Source organism: Bombina bombina, chromosome 3 (genome assembly GCF_027579735.1).
Source record: "Bombina bombina isolate aBomBom1 chromosome 3, aBomBom1.pri, whole genome shotgun sequence".
Classification (NCBI taxonomy): domain Eukaryota; kingdom Metazoa; phylum Chordata; class Amphibia; order Anura; family Bombinatoridae; genus Bombina; species Bombina bombina.
The window spans coordinates 1069941230-1069955471 of record NC_069501.1 but is presented as its reverse complement, the minus strand read 5'-3'; the positions used below and the strand labels follow the sequence as shown (position 1 = coordinate 1069955471).

The 14242-nt window shown below is 36.0% G+C and overlaps 1 protein-coding gene across 1 annotated transcript; it reads right to left on the bottom strand.

Moving 5' to 3' along the window:
- Positions 1–599: 599 nt before the first annotated feature.
- Positions 600–7126, bottom strand: LOC128652073 (aquaporin-2-like). The gene is made up of 4 exons (XM_053705024.1): positions 6764–7126; positions 5338–5502; positions 2698–2778; positions 600–811 (listed from the first exon to the last, which is right to left on the bottom strand). The coding sequence occupies exons 1-4, from the start codon at positions 7124–7126 to the stop codon at positions 605–607; spliced, it is 816 nt and encodes a 271-aa protein (XP_053560999.1). The 3' UTR covers positions 600–604.
- Between the last annotated feature and the right edge of the window lie 7116 nt (positions 7127–14242).

The following is a 14242-nucleotide window of genomic DNA, read 5'->3' as shown; positions in this document are numbered from 1 at the left end:
TTAACTTGTCTGCAAGGTGTGAATAAATTCCACAGGCTGCAGAAAAGCCTGTCATATTAGTAAAAGCAATCCCTAATGCAGCACAGAAAATACTCTACTTAATTAAACATTCTTTTGCATAATAATAGCTTTAGCTACTAAAAACAAAAATAATGTATTCGTTCAGGTCCTTGTTATTGATCCTCTATTTGCGTGTTTAACGCACATGTTCCTTGAAAGGGATAGTCTAGTCAAAATTAAACTTCCATGATTCAGATTTCAAGCAACTTTCTAATTTACTCCTATTATTACATTTTCCTCATTCTCTTTGTATTTTTATTTGAAATGATAAAGAATGTAAGCTTAGGAGCTGGCCCATTATTGGTTCAGCACCTGGGTAGCGCTTGCTGATTGGTGGCTACATTTGACACCAATCAGATAGATCTACCCAGATGCTGAACCAAGAATGAAGAAAAATTGATAATAGGAGTAAATTAGAAAGTTGCTTAAAATTGCATGCTCTATCTGAATCATGGAAGTTTAATTTTGACTAGTCTGTCCCTTTAATTAATATCTTTGTAAAAATGTAACATTCTAGATGAAATCAGGTCGAGTTGCCATTGATTTAAATCTTTTCTTTATTATTCGGAATACTGTAGAGTGAGTTGAGATCGACTGATTGACTTCTTCGTTCAACTTTTTCATTTTCCTTGGCAAAAGAACCTCGCAGAATTTCTAATCTTTCGCTAGAACTCATTTCATCGAAACTTAGTAGATAGTTGTAACACAGACAGGCAAGGACTGCACCAGTCAAGGGACCTACCCAGAAAATCTGTTGAAAAAGAAATTTGACTATTAGTTCAGTAGTTTGAAGATATTTTAGTGTAAATGGAACTTTCACGAATCAACTAAAGATTGAGAATATAATTTTAAGAGATATTTCAATTTTACTTACTATTAACAAATGTATTTTGTTCTTTCTGTATCTTTCTTGAAAAGCATACCTAAGTAGGCTCAAGACCAGCAATACACTACTGGGAGATAGCTGGTGGTTGGTGGCTATACATATATAATTGTGACTGGCTTACCAGATAAGTCCCGGACTGCATTATTTATTTAAAGGGACATCAAACCCAACATTTTTCTTTCATTATTCAGATAGAGAATACAATTTTAAACAACTTTCTAATTTACTTCTATTATCTAATTTGCTTAATTATCTTGATATTCTTGCCTGAAAAGCATATCTAGATAGGCTCAGTAGCTGCTGATTGGTGGCTGCACATAGATGCCTTGTGTGATTGGCTGACCCATGTGCATTGCTATTTCTTCAACAAAGAATATCTAAAGAAAGAAGCAAATTAGATAATAGATGTAAATTGGAATGTTGTTTAAAATAGTTTTCTCTGTCTGAATCATGAAAGAAAAAAATGGGGTTTAATGTCCCTTTAATGCTGACTTAAGTTACTGTATGTGCATGGGTTATATACAAATTTGTAATCATGAAAAATTGCAATAGAGAAAGCATAAAGTGTAAGCATTTTCTTTTCACACTTTTATGTCTATGTAATGTTTCTGTTCTGTTTCTAGCTATTTAGAGTTGGAAGGTAGTTTCTTCTCCCCACTGAGAAGAGACATATATTGAGTTCATGCGTACTACAGCCAGGGGCTATCTTAAAAGGTGGCAAAATGTTTGGGTCCACTTGCACTATTTATATCTCCAAGATGTATACCTTGTGCAGTTACCACGTGCAACCACAACTCTGTAAAGTAACCAACTGGGTGGTAGAGAAGAGATATTTAATAGGTCTATAAAAAGAAAATGGGACCTGCTTATGCTTTTGGGAAGGTTGAATAGGAATGTGTCCAAGAAGATGGAAGCAAAACAGCAGATCTGGGAGGCTAGGTTGTATACTGTATGTTCCTCTCAAGGAAAGTACTCAAGAAGAAATATTTTAGGCTTTCAATGTTTTCTGATTTTTTTCATGTGTTATTTTTAGTTAGTCTTCTAGCAAAATGGTACATTTATCAAATTACGCAATATCGTTCACTGGAAACAGTGCGCCACTCGTAATCTGGCCCTAATTTTAGTTCTTAATTGTTTATACATAGTAAGCGGACGTGAATAAAATAGTTTTATATCACCTAAAAAGGACAGTAGACACCAAAAATCTTATTGTTTTAAAATATAGATAATCCCTTTATTAACCATTCCTCAGTTTTCAGTAACCAACATTGTTATATTAATATACTTTTTACCCCTGTGATAACCTTGTATCTAAGCTTCTGCAGACTGCCTCCTTTTTTCAGCAATTTCATTTCAGGCAATTAGTGCTGACTCTAAAATAATTCCACGGGTAAGAGCACAATGTTATCTATATGGCACACATGAACTAATGCTGTGAAATACTGTCAAATGCATTCAGATAAGAGGCAGCCTACAAGGGCTTAGAAATTAGCATATGAGCCTACCTAGGTATAGCTTTCAACTAAGAATACCAAGAAAACAAATCAAATATGATAAAAGTAAATTGGAAAGTTGGTTAAAATTTCTGAATCATGAAAGTTTAATTTGGACTTTACTGTCCCTTTAACACTGAAATATGCAACAATACATTTTTGTTATGTAGGAGTTGTAATTTTTCTTTAATGTTTGTGCAAATGATGTAAAAATAATAGTAATATTATTTTTTAATTATAATTTTATTGCTGTCTTACCCAATGATAGGTAAAGTTTCCTGTAATCAATGCAGGACCAAATGACCGGGCAGGGTTCATTGAACATCCAGTGTAATAGATCTATAGAAAATAAACAATTGACTTATTTTATACGTGCTTATTACCAAACAACACAACCATTATCTTTCCCACTACTGATATCAGGCTTACTGGTCTGTAGCTTCCAGGATCAGCCATGCTTCCCTTTTTAAACAGTGGCACCACATCAGCTTTATGCCAAAAGTGGGATACTATGCCTGAGTATAATTAGTGTTGAAAAATTAAGTAGAGGTTTGACTATAACAGTCCTAAGTTCCCTTAAAACCCTTGGTTGTATTCCATCTGGACCTGGAGTTTTATTTACCTTATTATTATCCATTTTTTCCCTGATATTATCTAGAGATAACCCATTTAATGGTATGGACTTGTATGTTCTAGTTTGTTTCAGTATATCTCCCATTGGTTCCTCTCGTATGTATACTGAAGAACAGAACTGGTTTAATACCTCAGCCTTCTTTCTCCCTGTCACTGGGAATTGGGCCCACAATATTTATAGTGCACCCTTAATAAACTACCTAGATATTTGACTGCAATTCAAACATGCCCTTATTATTTGTCTGAAAAAGTCATGGATTTCAAACAATGTTCAGCTATCAACTACATCAAGTAGGCCAATAACCAGTGATTTCCAATCAATCAGAATCCCTTACAAAGTTGATGACATGGATTTTATTTAGGGGTTTTCTAACTCAAAACAGTTGCAATTTAATAGAAACCGAGTAATCCATTTATATTATGATTTTCAAATATATTACTCCACTAATACTCCCTCTATATACCTTTCAAGAAGGGAACATTAACACCAGAAATCAATAAAAAATAGAAAACTCTGCCACATTTTACAAATAATATTTAAAATTTTCAACATCTTGAAAATGTTGAAAACAAATAATTTAGTGTCTTTTCCTGACTGTTTACATGTCCCCCCCCCCAAGTTGAATTATTGCATATAATTCACATGTTTAAAAGATAGTAATATAGTTTATATCACACTTTTAAACTATGAAACGTATACATCAATTAAACATTCATTTAAATGTTCATTTTGAAAGTAGAAACATTTTAAATATAAAATTACTCAAAATTATATGTAATAATTAATTGTACACACATGTCATTTATTGCTAATAATGGTTAACTATATTAGGCAGCTCAATAAAAACATTTTTATTAAAGAACTTTGGTACCGAGACCAAAAGAAGGTAAATAAATTGTGGCCTATTTATTGTGGTGCGAGCGGATATAATCCGATATAGCGCATCATGTCCGCTGCACATCGATAAATGCCGACAGCATACGCTCTCAGCATTTATCATTGCACCAGCAGTTCTTGTGAACTGTTCGTGCAATACCACCCCCTGCAGATTCGCAGCCAATCGGCCGCTTGCAGGGGGTGTCAATTAACACGATCGTATTCGATCGGGTTGATTTCTGTCGATTTCTGTCCGCCACCTCAGAGCAGGCAAACAGGTTATGGAGCAACGGTCTTTAGACCGCTGCTTCATAACATCTGTTTCCGATGAGCCTGAAGGCTCGCCAGAAACACGGGGCACATAATGTTTCTTTAAACATAAAAATACGGAGCTTCCATATTTTAGTTTGAGCTTGAACTGATTTTTTTTGCTTCCATGGCATTTGGGAAAAGTGTGATCTTAAAGGGACACTGAACCCAAATTTTTTCTTTCATGATTCAGATAGAGCATGCAATTTTAAGCTACTTTCTAATTTATTCCTATGATCAATTTTTCATCGTTCTCTTGCTATCTTTATTTTAAAAAGAAGACATCTAAACTTTTTTTTTTTTATTCAGAACTCTGGACAGCACTTTTTTATTGATGGATGAGTTTATCCACCAATCAGCAAAAACAACTCAGGTTGATCACCAAAAATGGGCCGGCATCTAAACTTACTTTCTTGCATTTCAAATAAAGATACCAAGAGAATGAAGAAAATTTGATAATAGGAGTAAATTAGAAAGTTGCTTAAAATGTCATGCTCTATCTGAATCACGAAAGAAAAAATTTGGTTACAGTGTCCCTTTAAGTGAAAAATCTCATATGCTCCTGTTTCTTGTAGTTTCTTTTGTTTCTGTTCTTATGTGTTTGACTAGAAAATCTTGATGTAACCTTGTTTTTCATGTTTTAACTAGATTTTTATATATTCATTTTGTTATTGAAACACATTTTTTTCTAATACAGTGGGGGCTCTTCTTGTTGGCTGGAATGGAGTAGAAAAAAAAAGAGTTACAATTCAGTGTTTTTATGAATGAATTCAAACTGATTGGAATGGAATAAGGGGCATATTTATCAATGTGCGAGTGGACATGATATGAAGTAGCGTATCATGGCCGCTGCACATCGATAAATGCCGACAGCATACGCTGTTGGCATTTACCATTGAACCAGCAGTTCGGGTTGATTTCTGTCCGCGGCCTCAGATCAGGAGGACAAGTTATGGAGCAGCGGTCTTTAGAACAAGGGGCATCAAGCTCCAAACTTGATAAATAAGTGTTTATTATTTTTCTATTATTTTGCAAAGTCTTTGTTTTTATAGCACTGATGATATATTTGTAGTACATACCCCAAGTAAGTGTCCTAAAGTAACTGAAAATCCGATGGATATTGCTGGAGATCCAATATTGTCATTTCTGCGACCATCCGTTGAGGCAAAAATGCAAAGAACCAATTGGAATGTGAGAAAAATCTCTATTGCAAGTGCTTGTCCAGAAGTTGCCCCATTACTTGGCTGTAATAGTAAAATTAATGAGTTCAGTTTTATTTATACTACAATATAATTCAATATAATAATGACACATTTTAAAGAAGTTTAAGAATACATTCCTATTGCAATAATAACATTAATGATAAGATGGTAATGGAAAGAATAATACATTTAAAATAATATTGCAGCTTTTGATTTTGTACTTTAAAGGGACACTGTACCCAAAATGTTTCTTTCGTGATTCAGATTGAGCATGTAATTTTAAGCAACTTTCTAATTTACTCCTACTATCAAATTTTCTTCATTCTCTTGGTATCTTTATTTGAAATGCAAGAATGTAAGTTTAGATGCCGGCCCATTTTTGGTGATCAACCTGGGTTTTCCTTGCTGATTGGTGGATACATCCATCCACCAATAAAAAAGTGCTGTCCAGAGTACTGAAACCAAAAAAAAGCTTAGATGCCTTTTTCAAATAATGATAGCAAGAGAACAAAGAAACATTGATAATAGGAGTGAATTAGAAAGTTGCTTAAAATTGCATGCTCTTTCTGAATTACAAAAGAAAAATTTGGGGTACAGTGTCCCTTTAAGCTTACCCCCATTAGCTGAAAAATATAACTGTCTCTACTTTACTGGACGAGACACTGCTGAAAGTTTTACAAGAAAAAAAAATATTCAGAAAAAAACCTTGAGATAATACTAATAATAACAATAATATTACATATACATTTTATCAAAAAGTCCCTCTTTTAGATGAAACAAAGAAAAAAGTTGACTGTAAAGTCTATTTCCATGAAAGTCAAAATTAAACGGCTCAAATAAAGCAGGCAGTTTTAAGGTACATTTCTTCTGTTATCGTATTTACTTCATTCTCTTGGTATGCTTTGTTGAAAAGCATACCTAGGTAGGCTCAGGAACAGCAATGTGAGCTAGCTGTTGGTTAGTGGCTATACACATACCTCTTGTCATTGGCCCCACCAGGTGTTTATAGCTAGCTCCCAGAAGTGCACTGCTGCTCTGGAACTGGCGTTTACTATATATTTAAAACCCTTTGCAGGAGTTAAACACATAATTACATGCAAGCAACAGTGCAATAAAAAATTATCTAGCACATTAGAGTACTTTAATTTGTCAGTTTTATTTATTTATATATATATATCAACATCAGTATGGCTGATAGCTTTAAAATATGAATTGTTAAAGAAAGAATTATTGAAAGTAGATTTTACTTGAAAGGGCAGTCAAATAAGAATAGTCTGCATTGTCTTCTGCAGGTAAAACTTACCATGTTTACGCCAAAGCTTCCTCTTGTTTCAGGGGCGGCAAACTCATACAATAAGGCTGATCCAACCACGGCTCCAATTAACTGAGCAAGTATATAACAAGTTGCCTGTATGATGGAAATTTGTGCACCAACTAGGAATGCTATTGTAACCGCAGGGTTCAGATGGGCACCACTTATATGTCCTAAGGACTGTACTAGGGTACCTATTCCCAGTCCAAAAGTTAAAGCAATTTGTAAAACACTTGGAAGGGCGACTAGCCAACGAAGAGCTGACCCCAAGCCAAGAAAAACAAATATAAGTGTACCTATGAGTTCGGCAAGGAAAGCCTTAGCATCAAACTCTGCACACACTTCTTTAATCATATTTAAAAACTATGAAAACAAAAAATATATGCTAATATCTTACTTATCCCTTCTGATACCAAGTCTTATGCTACTGTTTGTTTGGTGACACTATTTATTAATAATTATGGCTTTTATCACATTGGGAAGGAGGAAATTGTGCCTGATAATTCCAGATACAGGTGTGGTCCTTTAGCCTTTCAAATCTATTGGAAAATTTACTACATCTAACTTGCACTCACTGCTATTCTTGTTCTCGGAAATTATAGCCGGCACATGTCAATTAAATTGATATATTAAATTGTTATTTTAAGTTGAAGGCATCGCTCCAAGAAAACTGAGACATATTTAGCTAATAAATTAGTTGCACTAAATCACTCTGTGCCTTTTTGCCACATGTTTTACCTAATATACTATGTTATAGCTATAATTTTGTTAGTCATAGACTTCAGTATCTCACTCAGGGGCCGATTATCTAAAGGTTTCTGGGCTGGGGAGATTATTTAAGAATGCTTGCCAGTCCTTATATTTCTCTAGTGGAATTCTATAAAGCCACTTTATACTGAGAAAACAGGATGTCTCACATTTTTGTATGGGAAGGAGATGCATACATTACAAAAGTGCACAATTAAAATCGTATTTTAAAAATCATACAAAAAGAATAATGTAACCATTCTCACAAAAATACACAGGAAAAATATGTAATGTTAAAGGGACAGTCTACAACAGAATTTGTATTTTTTAAAAAGATAGATAATCCCTTTATTACCCATTCCCTAGTTTTGCACAACCAACAAATTTATATATATATACACTTTTTACCTCTATGATTACCTTGTATCTAAGACTCTGCAAACTGCCCCCTTATTTCCATTCTTTTGACAGACATCCCTTTTAGCCAATCAGAGCTGTCTCACCTGAACTCTACGTGCGTTAGCACAGTGTTATCTATATGACACACATGAACTAACACCCTCTAGTGGTGAAAAACTGTCAAAATGCCCTGAGAGAAGAGGCGGCCTTCAAGGGCTTAGACATTAGCATATGAACCTCCTAGGTTTAGCTTTCAACTAAGAATACAAGATACATTCTTTATCTGAATCAAGAAAGTTTATTTTGGACTAGACTGTCCCTTTAAGATGCATCAAAAATCATAACATAATTGTTCACCAAATTTTGAATGTAAATTACACAGAAATAAATTGTATTAAATATACACAGGGTAAATTGTACGTACACTAGATTCATCAAAAAGCACGTAGAAATTTGTATTTATAAGTACAAAATTCAAATCGTAATTGTTTTTTGTAAACATGGGCGTTCCATAGGCGCATATGAAATTTTATCTCAAATCCCCGCATAATTCTCTAAACCTTTATACCCTACAGTTTTCACTGTTTGAAAAGGTGGCAAGCTTTTATCAAAATACTCAAAATATACTAATAGAAAAACACATGCATACAAAAATATAGGCAATTGTAAGATGTTATACGCAAAAAGCAGCATAATGTGATTTATATTGGCTGCAGGACTTAATTTATAAACTGCGCTCACTGCTAACTTCACCCTACACAGCAAATTTTCCCTTTCCAGCGAGTTCCATTCATTTCAATAGGGGACATCTCACCACTTGCAGGGACTGTCCCTTTTTAAAGATAATTCCACTAGGGCAACCCCTTCAAAGGTCAGCATGAAAAACCACATCTGATCTGACGAGGTTTAGGTAATCGGCCCCTCAATGGGCATACACTTCTTAGCTGTGTTGTTTCAAGGGGTTCTGGGATACCCTGACATTAATTTAGAGCCCCCATTCTTAAAGGTGTCAAAAGAAAGAAATTTAAGACTTTACTTTGTTACGTGGGGGCATATTTATCAAGCTCTGTATGGAGCTTGATGCCCCGTGTTTCTGGCGAGCCTTCAGGCCTAATCCTAAAGACCACTGCTCCATAACCTGTCCGCCTGCTCTGATGCGGCGGACAGACATCGCCAGAAATCAACCGGATCGAGTACGATCAGGTTAATTGACACCCCCTGCTAGTGGCCGATTTGCCGCGAATCTGCAGGGTGTGGCATTGCACCCACAGTTCACAAGAACTGCTGGTGCAATGATAAATGCCGAGAGTGTATGCTGTCGGCATTTATCGATGTGCAGAGGACATGATCCGCAATATCGGATCATGTCCACTCTCACAATGATAATTTGGCCCCATGGTCTTTTCTCTAGCAGAATCATGAGAGTTAGAGGGGGCAATGTTTTTTTGTTTTTTTTTTAAATATAAAAACAGGAATAAGTATTTAAAAGGATGATACCCCTACCAGTGGCAACCTCCAGTCTTATAATCTATTTTTGAGGCAACTTCCAACTTTTAAAGGGATAATGTGCTCAGGCAAGCAGCTGATAAGTGTTCATTGTACCCAAAGATGCTGCAAATATTTTTTTTGAGGTAGCTTTCTACTCTACTGATGCCTCCTGTTTTTTGTAGCCAATTCTTTAAGTATAGGTTGTGGTTTCAACAGGCAAAAGCCGCTATTTCAAATGAAAAAATAAAAGTACCTTTAAGGTCTGGATTTACTCTCTACTTTCTTACAAAATATGCAGCTTAGTAGTAATAAACACTTGAAGAAAAAAATATCTAAATATAGCAAACATTGATGCGGTACCCCTCGTCTGAAAGGTTTCCAAAATATGCCATTACCAACATTTTTTGTGGAAAGAAGCTCCTTAATTTTTAGATACAATGGTCAAATCAAATTATCATAAACAAATTGTAGGTATGATAAGTGACTGCTCTTGAATTAGAAGCTGTTTAGTTTGTCATAATCTGCTGAACTTTACTACAATAGTGATTAAAAAATTGAAATTTAGGATTTTTTTTATTAAGCATCAAATGAATTAATCTGATTCAATTAATAACTAATAATCAAGTTACAAATGTCAAAGTACTGTGCCTGTTGTATAACATGGTTTGGCAGAATTCGCCCACAGTTCTTGCTTTAGCCAGCAAAAAGTACTTGTTGATATCACAGAAGAAATAATAATATTGTAATGATCTAGAACATTTTTGAATTTCCAATATTTAAAATCAAAGTCTTCATACTGGAACATACATAATGAATTTTACATGATAAATCTACAGAGGTGCAAAAGAGGACGTAAAAATCTCATATTCAGATTCAATGATTGCAGCCTGCAAGTTGGTAAAATGGATTGGATAGCTAAGTAATTGTTGTTCCTTGCTGAATCTTAGTCATTACTGGGTGCAGCACAATGACATATAAAGAGGATAACTGAACAAAACAACTTTACAAACCCTGGCATCTATTCAAACCCATTAGGTTTCTTGTATCAAAACATGATATGCGTGTTTGAATAATTTTGTTTTCCTTTTTAAGCCAATCTAGTTAAAACTGCTCAAATTATGGAAATAATATAACAAAAATGTCTGATTCAATACAAAAAAATTAATAAGAAACAGAAATATGACTGACTTGTCAAGAGAGCAAAAGGATAATATGATAGATAACACAGGTCAATAAACATTTTTTTTTAGTTGCCAAGGATGTTTGAACAAATTTAGGATAATTTTGGGGCTGCTGAATCCAAAAATAAAACCAGTTTTACTGAATTGGCTCTAGTTTTTAAGATAATGGATACCCGTTAAATTATGATTTAACGCCAATACAACCTGTGGCTGCTGACATATGCAGCAGGGTTTGGGTCTGTCTTTTTACTCTGTAATCTTTAATCTAATCTTATCTTTAACATTGTTATTCATTGCCTATAATTTCATATTGAACCCGAAGCTTGAAATGTGTTTTATTGCACAATTAAAACCGAAATGCCTCTTCCAATTACTCACTCAACTAAACTTAAAGAAGAATATCAAAATAACAAAATGGTCTTGCAGAAGCTCTGCTATCACGAGCACCGATGGTCTATTTGTTTTGATCTAAAGATGGTGAACTTCTTGCTTGGGCAACAAAGTGGATACACAAAGTACCCTTGTTTCATCTGCCTGTGGGACAGAAGGGCAAAGCTAGATCATTTAAAAAAATTTGACATGACCTTCAAGGGAAGGTTTGCGCACATACGCCTAGATTTAGAGTTTTGTCGGTAAAGACCCGCGTAGCAAACGCCGCTTTTTTTTCCCAACACACCCTTAAGACAACGCTGGTATTTAGAGTTGTCTGAGGAGCTGCATTAGGCTCCAAAAAGGGTTTGTTGAGCCTAATGTACCGCCACTTCAACCCTTAATACCAGCATTGCTTACGGTAGCGGTAAGCAGCTAAAACGTGCTCGTGCACGATATCCTCATAGGAAACAATGGGGCAGTTTGAGCTGAAAAAAAACTAACACCTGCAAAAAAGCAGCGTTCAGCTCCCAACGCAGCCCCATTGTTTCCTATGGGGAAACAGTTTCTTAGTCTGCACCTAACACCCTAACATGAACCTCGAGTCTAAACACCCCTAACCTTACACTTATTAACCCCTAATCTGCTGCCCCCACTATCGCTGACACCTGCATTATATTATTCACCCCTAATCTGCTGCTCCAGACACTGCCGCAACCTACATTATCCCTATGTACCCCTAATATGCTGCCCCTAACATCGCGGACCCCTATATTATATTTATTAACCCCTAATCTGCCCCGCCAACATCGCCGCTACCTTACCTACACTTATTAACCCCTAACTTCGCCGCCACTCTAATAAATGTATTAACCCCTAAACCGCCGCACTCCCGCCTCACAAACCCTATAATAAATAGTATTAACCCCTAGTCTGCCCTCCCTAACATCACCGCCACCTAACTTCAAGTATTAACCCCTAATCTGCCGACCGGACCTCGTCGCTACTATAATAAATGTATTAACCCCTAAAGCTAATTCTAACCCTAACACCCCCTTAAGTTAAATATAATTTTATTCTAACTAAATAATTTAACTCTTATTAAATAAAGTATTCCTATTTAAAGCTAAATGCTTACCTGTAAAATAAACCCTAATATAGCTACAATGTAACGAATAATTATATTGTAGCTATTTTAGGATTTATATTTATTTTACAGGCAACTTTGTATTTATTTTAACTTGGTACAATAGCTATTAAATAGTTATTTACTATTTAATAGCTACCTAGTTAAAATAATTACAAAATTACCTGTAAAATAAATCCTAACCTAAGTTACAATTAAACCTAACACTACACTATCAATAAATTAATTAAATAAATTAACTACAATTACATACAATTAAATAAACTAAACTAAATTACAAAAATTAAAAAAAGATTACAAGAGTTTTAAGCTAAGAGCCGTGTTCACCCAGCCGGGCACCGATGGACCAAAAGAAGACATCCGGAGCGGCAGAAGTCTTCATCCTATCCGGGCAGAAGAGGACATCCGGACCGGCAGACATCTTCATCCAAGCGGCATCTTCTATCTTCATCCATCCGACGAGGAGCGGCTCCATCTTCAAGAACTCCGGCGCAGAACATCCTTCTACCATGACGACTACCCGACGAATGAAGGTTCCTTTAAGTGACGTCATCCAAGATGGCGTCCCTTGAATTCCGATTGGCTGATAGGATTCTATCAACCAATCGGAATTAAGGTAGGAAAAATCTGATTGGCTGATTGAATCAGCCAATTAGATTCAAGTTCAATCGGATTGGCTGATCCAATCAGCCAATCAGATTGAGCTTGCATTCTATAGGCTGATCGGAACAGATACGTAATTGACGTAAGGGGATCTGCGGTATGGAAAAGTCGCGGCTTGAAAGTGAGCGTTAGACCCTTTCCTGCATGACTCTAAATACCAGCGGCTGGCCAAAACCAGCGTTGGGACCCCTTAACGCTGCTTTTGACGGCTAACGCAGAACTCTAAATTTAGGCCAGTATCTCGACAGCAGTACACTAAGAGGCCGAATTATCAAATGTCTGTCGGACCTGATCCAACAGTGCGGATCAGGTCCGACAGACATCGCTGAATGCGGTGAGCAATACGCTCTCCGTATTCAGCATTGCACCAATGCTGCCCCCTGTAGACTCGCGGCCAATGGGCCGCCAGCAGGGAGGTGTCAATCAACCCAATCGGGTTGAATTGTGGCGATTCCTGTCCGCCTCATCAGAGCAGGCAGACAGGGTTAAGGAGCAGCAGTCTTTAGACACGGGCCCTCAAGCTCCATTCGTAGCTTGATAAATGGGCCTCTAATTCTTAATGTGCACTAACCTGACGTAAGTTAAATTAAGGTGCATTATGTATTTATTTAATACGTATTGAAAAATATTAATAAATAATGTAAATAATTATTATAGATGTACTAAAAAAATTCTAAATAATCTATAGAGTATATGTATATATATATATACTGTATATATATATATATATATATATTTTTTTTTTTTTTACAGTATTTATAATTATTAATTATTATTATTATTAATATTTATTATTTTACATAATATGCCTTATGATAACTAATTCTTCTTGTGCTCCAACCCAACAATTCTTTAGGCCTAAAGCACGAAACCGGAAAGGGCGTTACACATATTTACATTCCAATGTTCTTCACTTACGGCTAGATTTAGAGTTTTGTCGGTAACGACCCGCGTAGCTAACGCTGGCTTTTCTCTGGCCGCACCTTTTAAATAACTCTGGTATTGAGAGTTCACAGAATGGCTGCGTTAGGCTCCAAAAAAGGAGTGTAGAGCATATTTAATGCAACTTAAACTCTCGATACCAGAGTTGCTTACGGACGCGGCCAGCTTCAAAAACGTGCTCGTGCACGATTCCCCCATAGAAAACAATGGCGCTGTTTGAGCTGAAAAAAAACCTAACACCTGCAAAAAAGCCGCGTTCAGCTCCTAACGCAGCCCCATTGTTTGCTATGGGGAAACACTTCCTACGTCTGCACCTAACACTCTAACATGTAGCCCGAGTCTAAACACCCCTAACCTTACACTTATTAACCCCTAATCTTCCGCCCCCGCTATCGCTGACCCCTGCATATTTTTTTTAACCCCTAATCTGCCGCTCCGTAAACCGCCGCTACTTACATTATCCCTATGTACCCCTAATCTGCTGCCCATTACACCGCCGACCCTTATATTATATTTATTAACCCCTAATCTGCC

Coding starts and splice junctions, on each gene's coding strand:
- LOC128652073 (XM_053705024.1), bottom strand. CDS start 7,126: ATGATTAAAGAAGTGTGTGCAGAGTTTGATGCTAAGGCTTTCCTTGCC. Junction 2,779..5,337: donor CTTTAGGACACTTACTTGGG/GTATGTACTACA, acceptor TATTTTCTATAG/ATCTATTACACTGGATGTTC. Junction 812..2,697: donor GAAACTTTACCTATCATTGG/GTAAGACAGCAA, acceptor CTTTTTCAACAG/ATTTTCTGGGTAGGTCCCTT.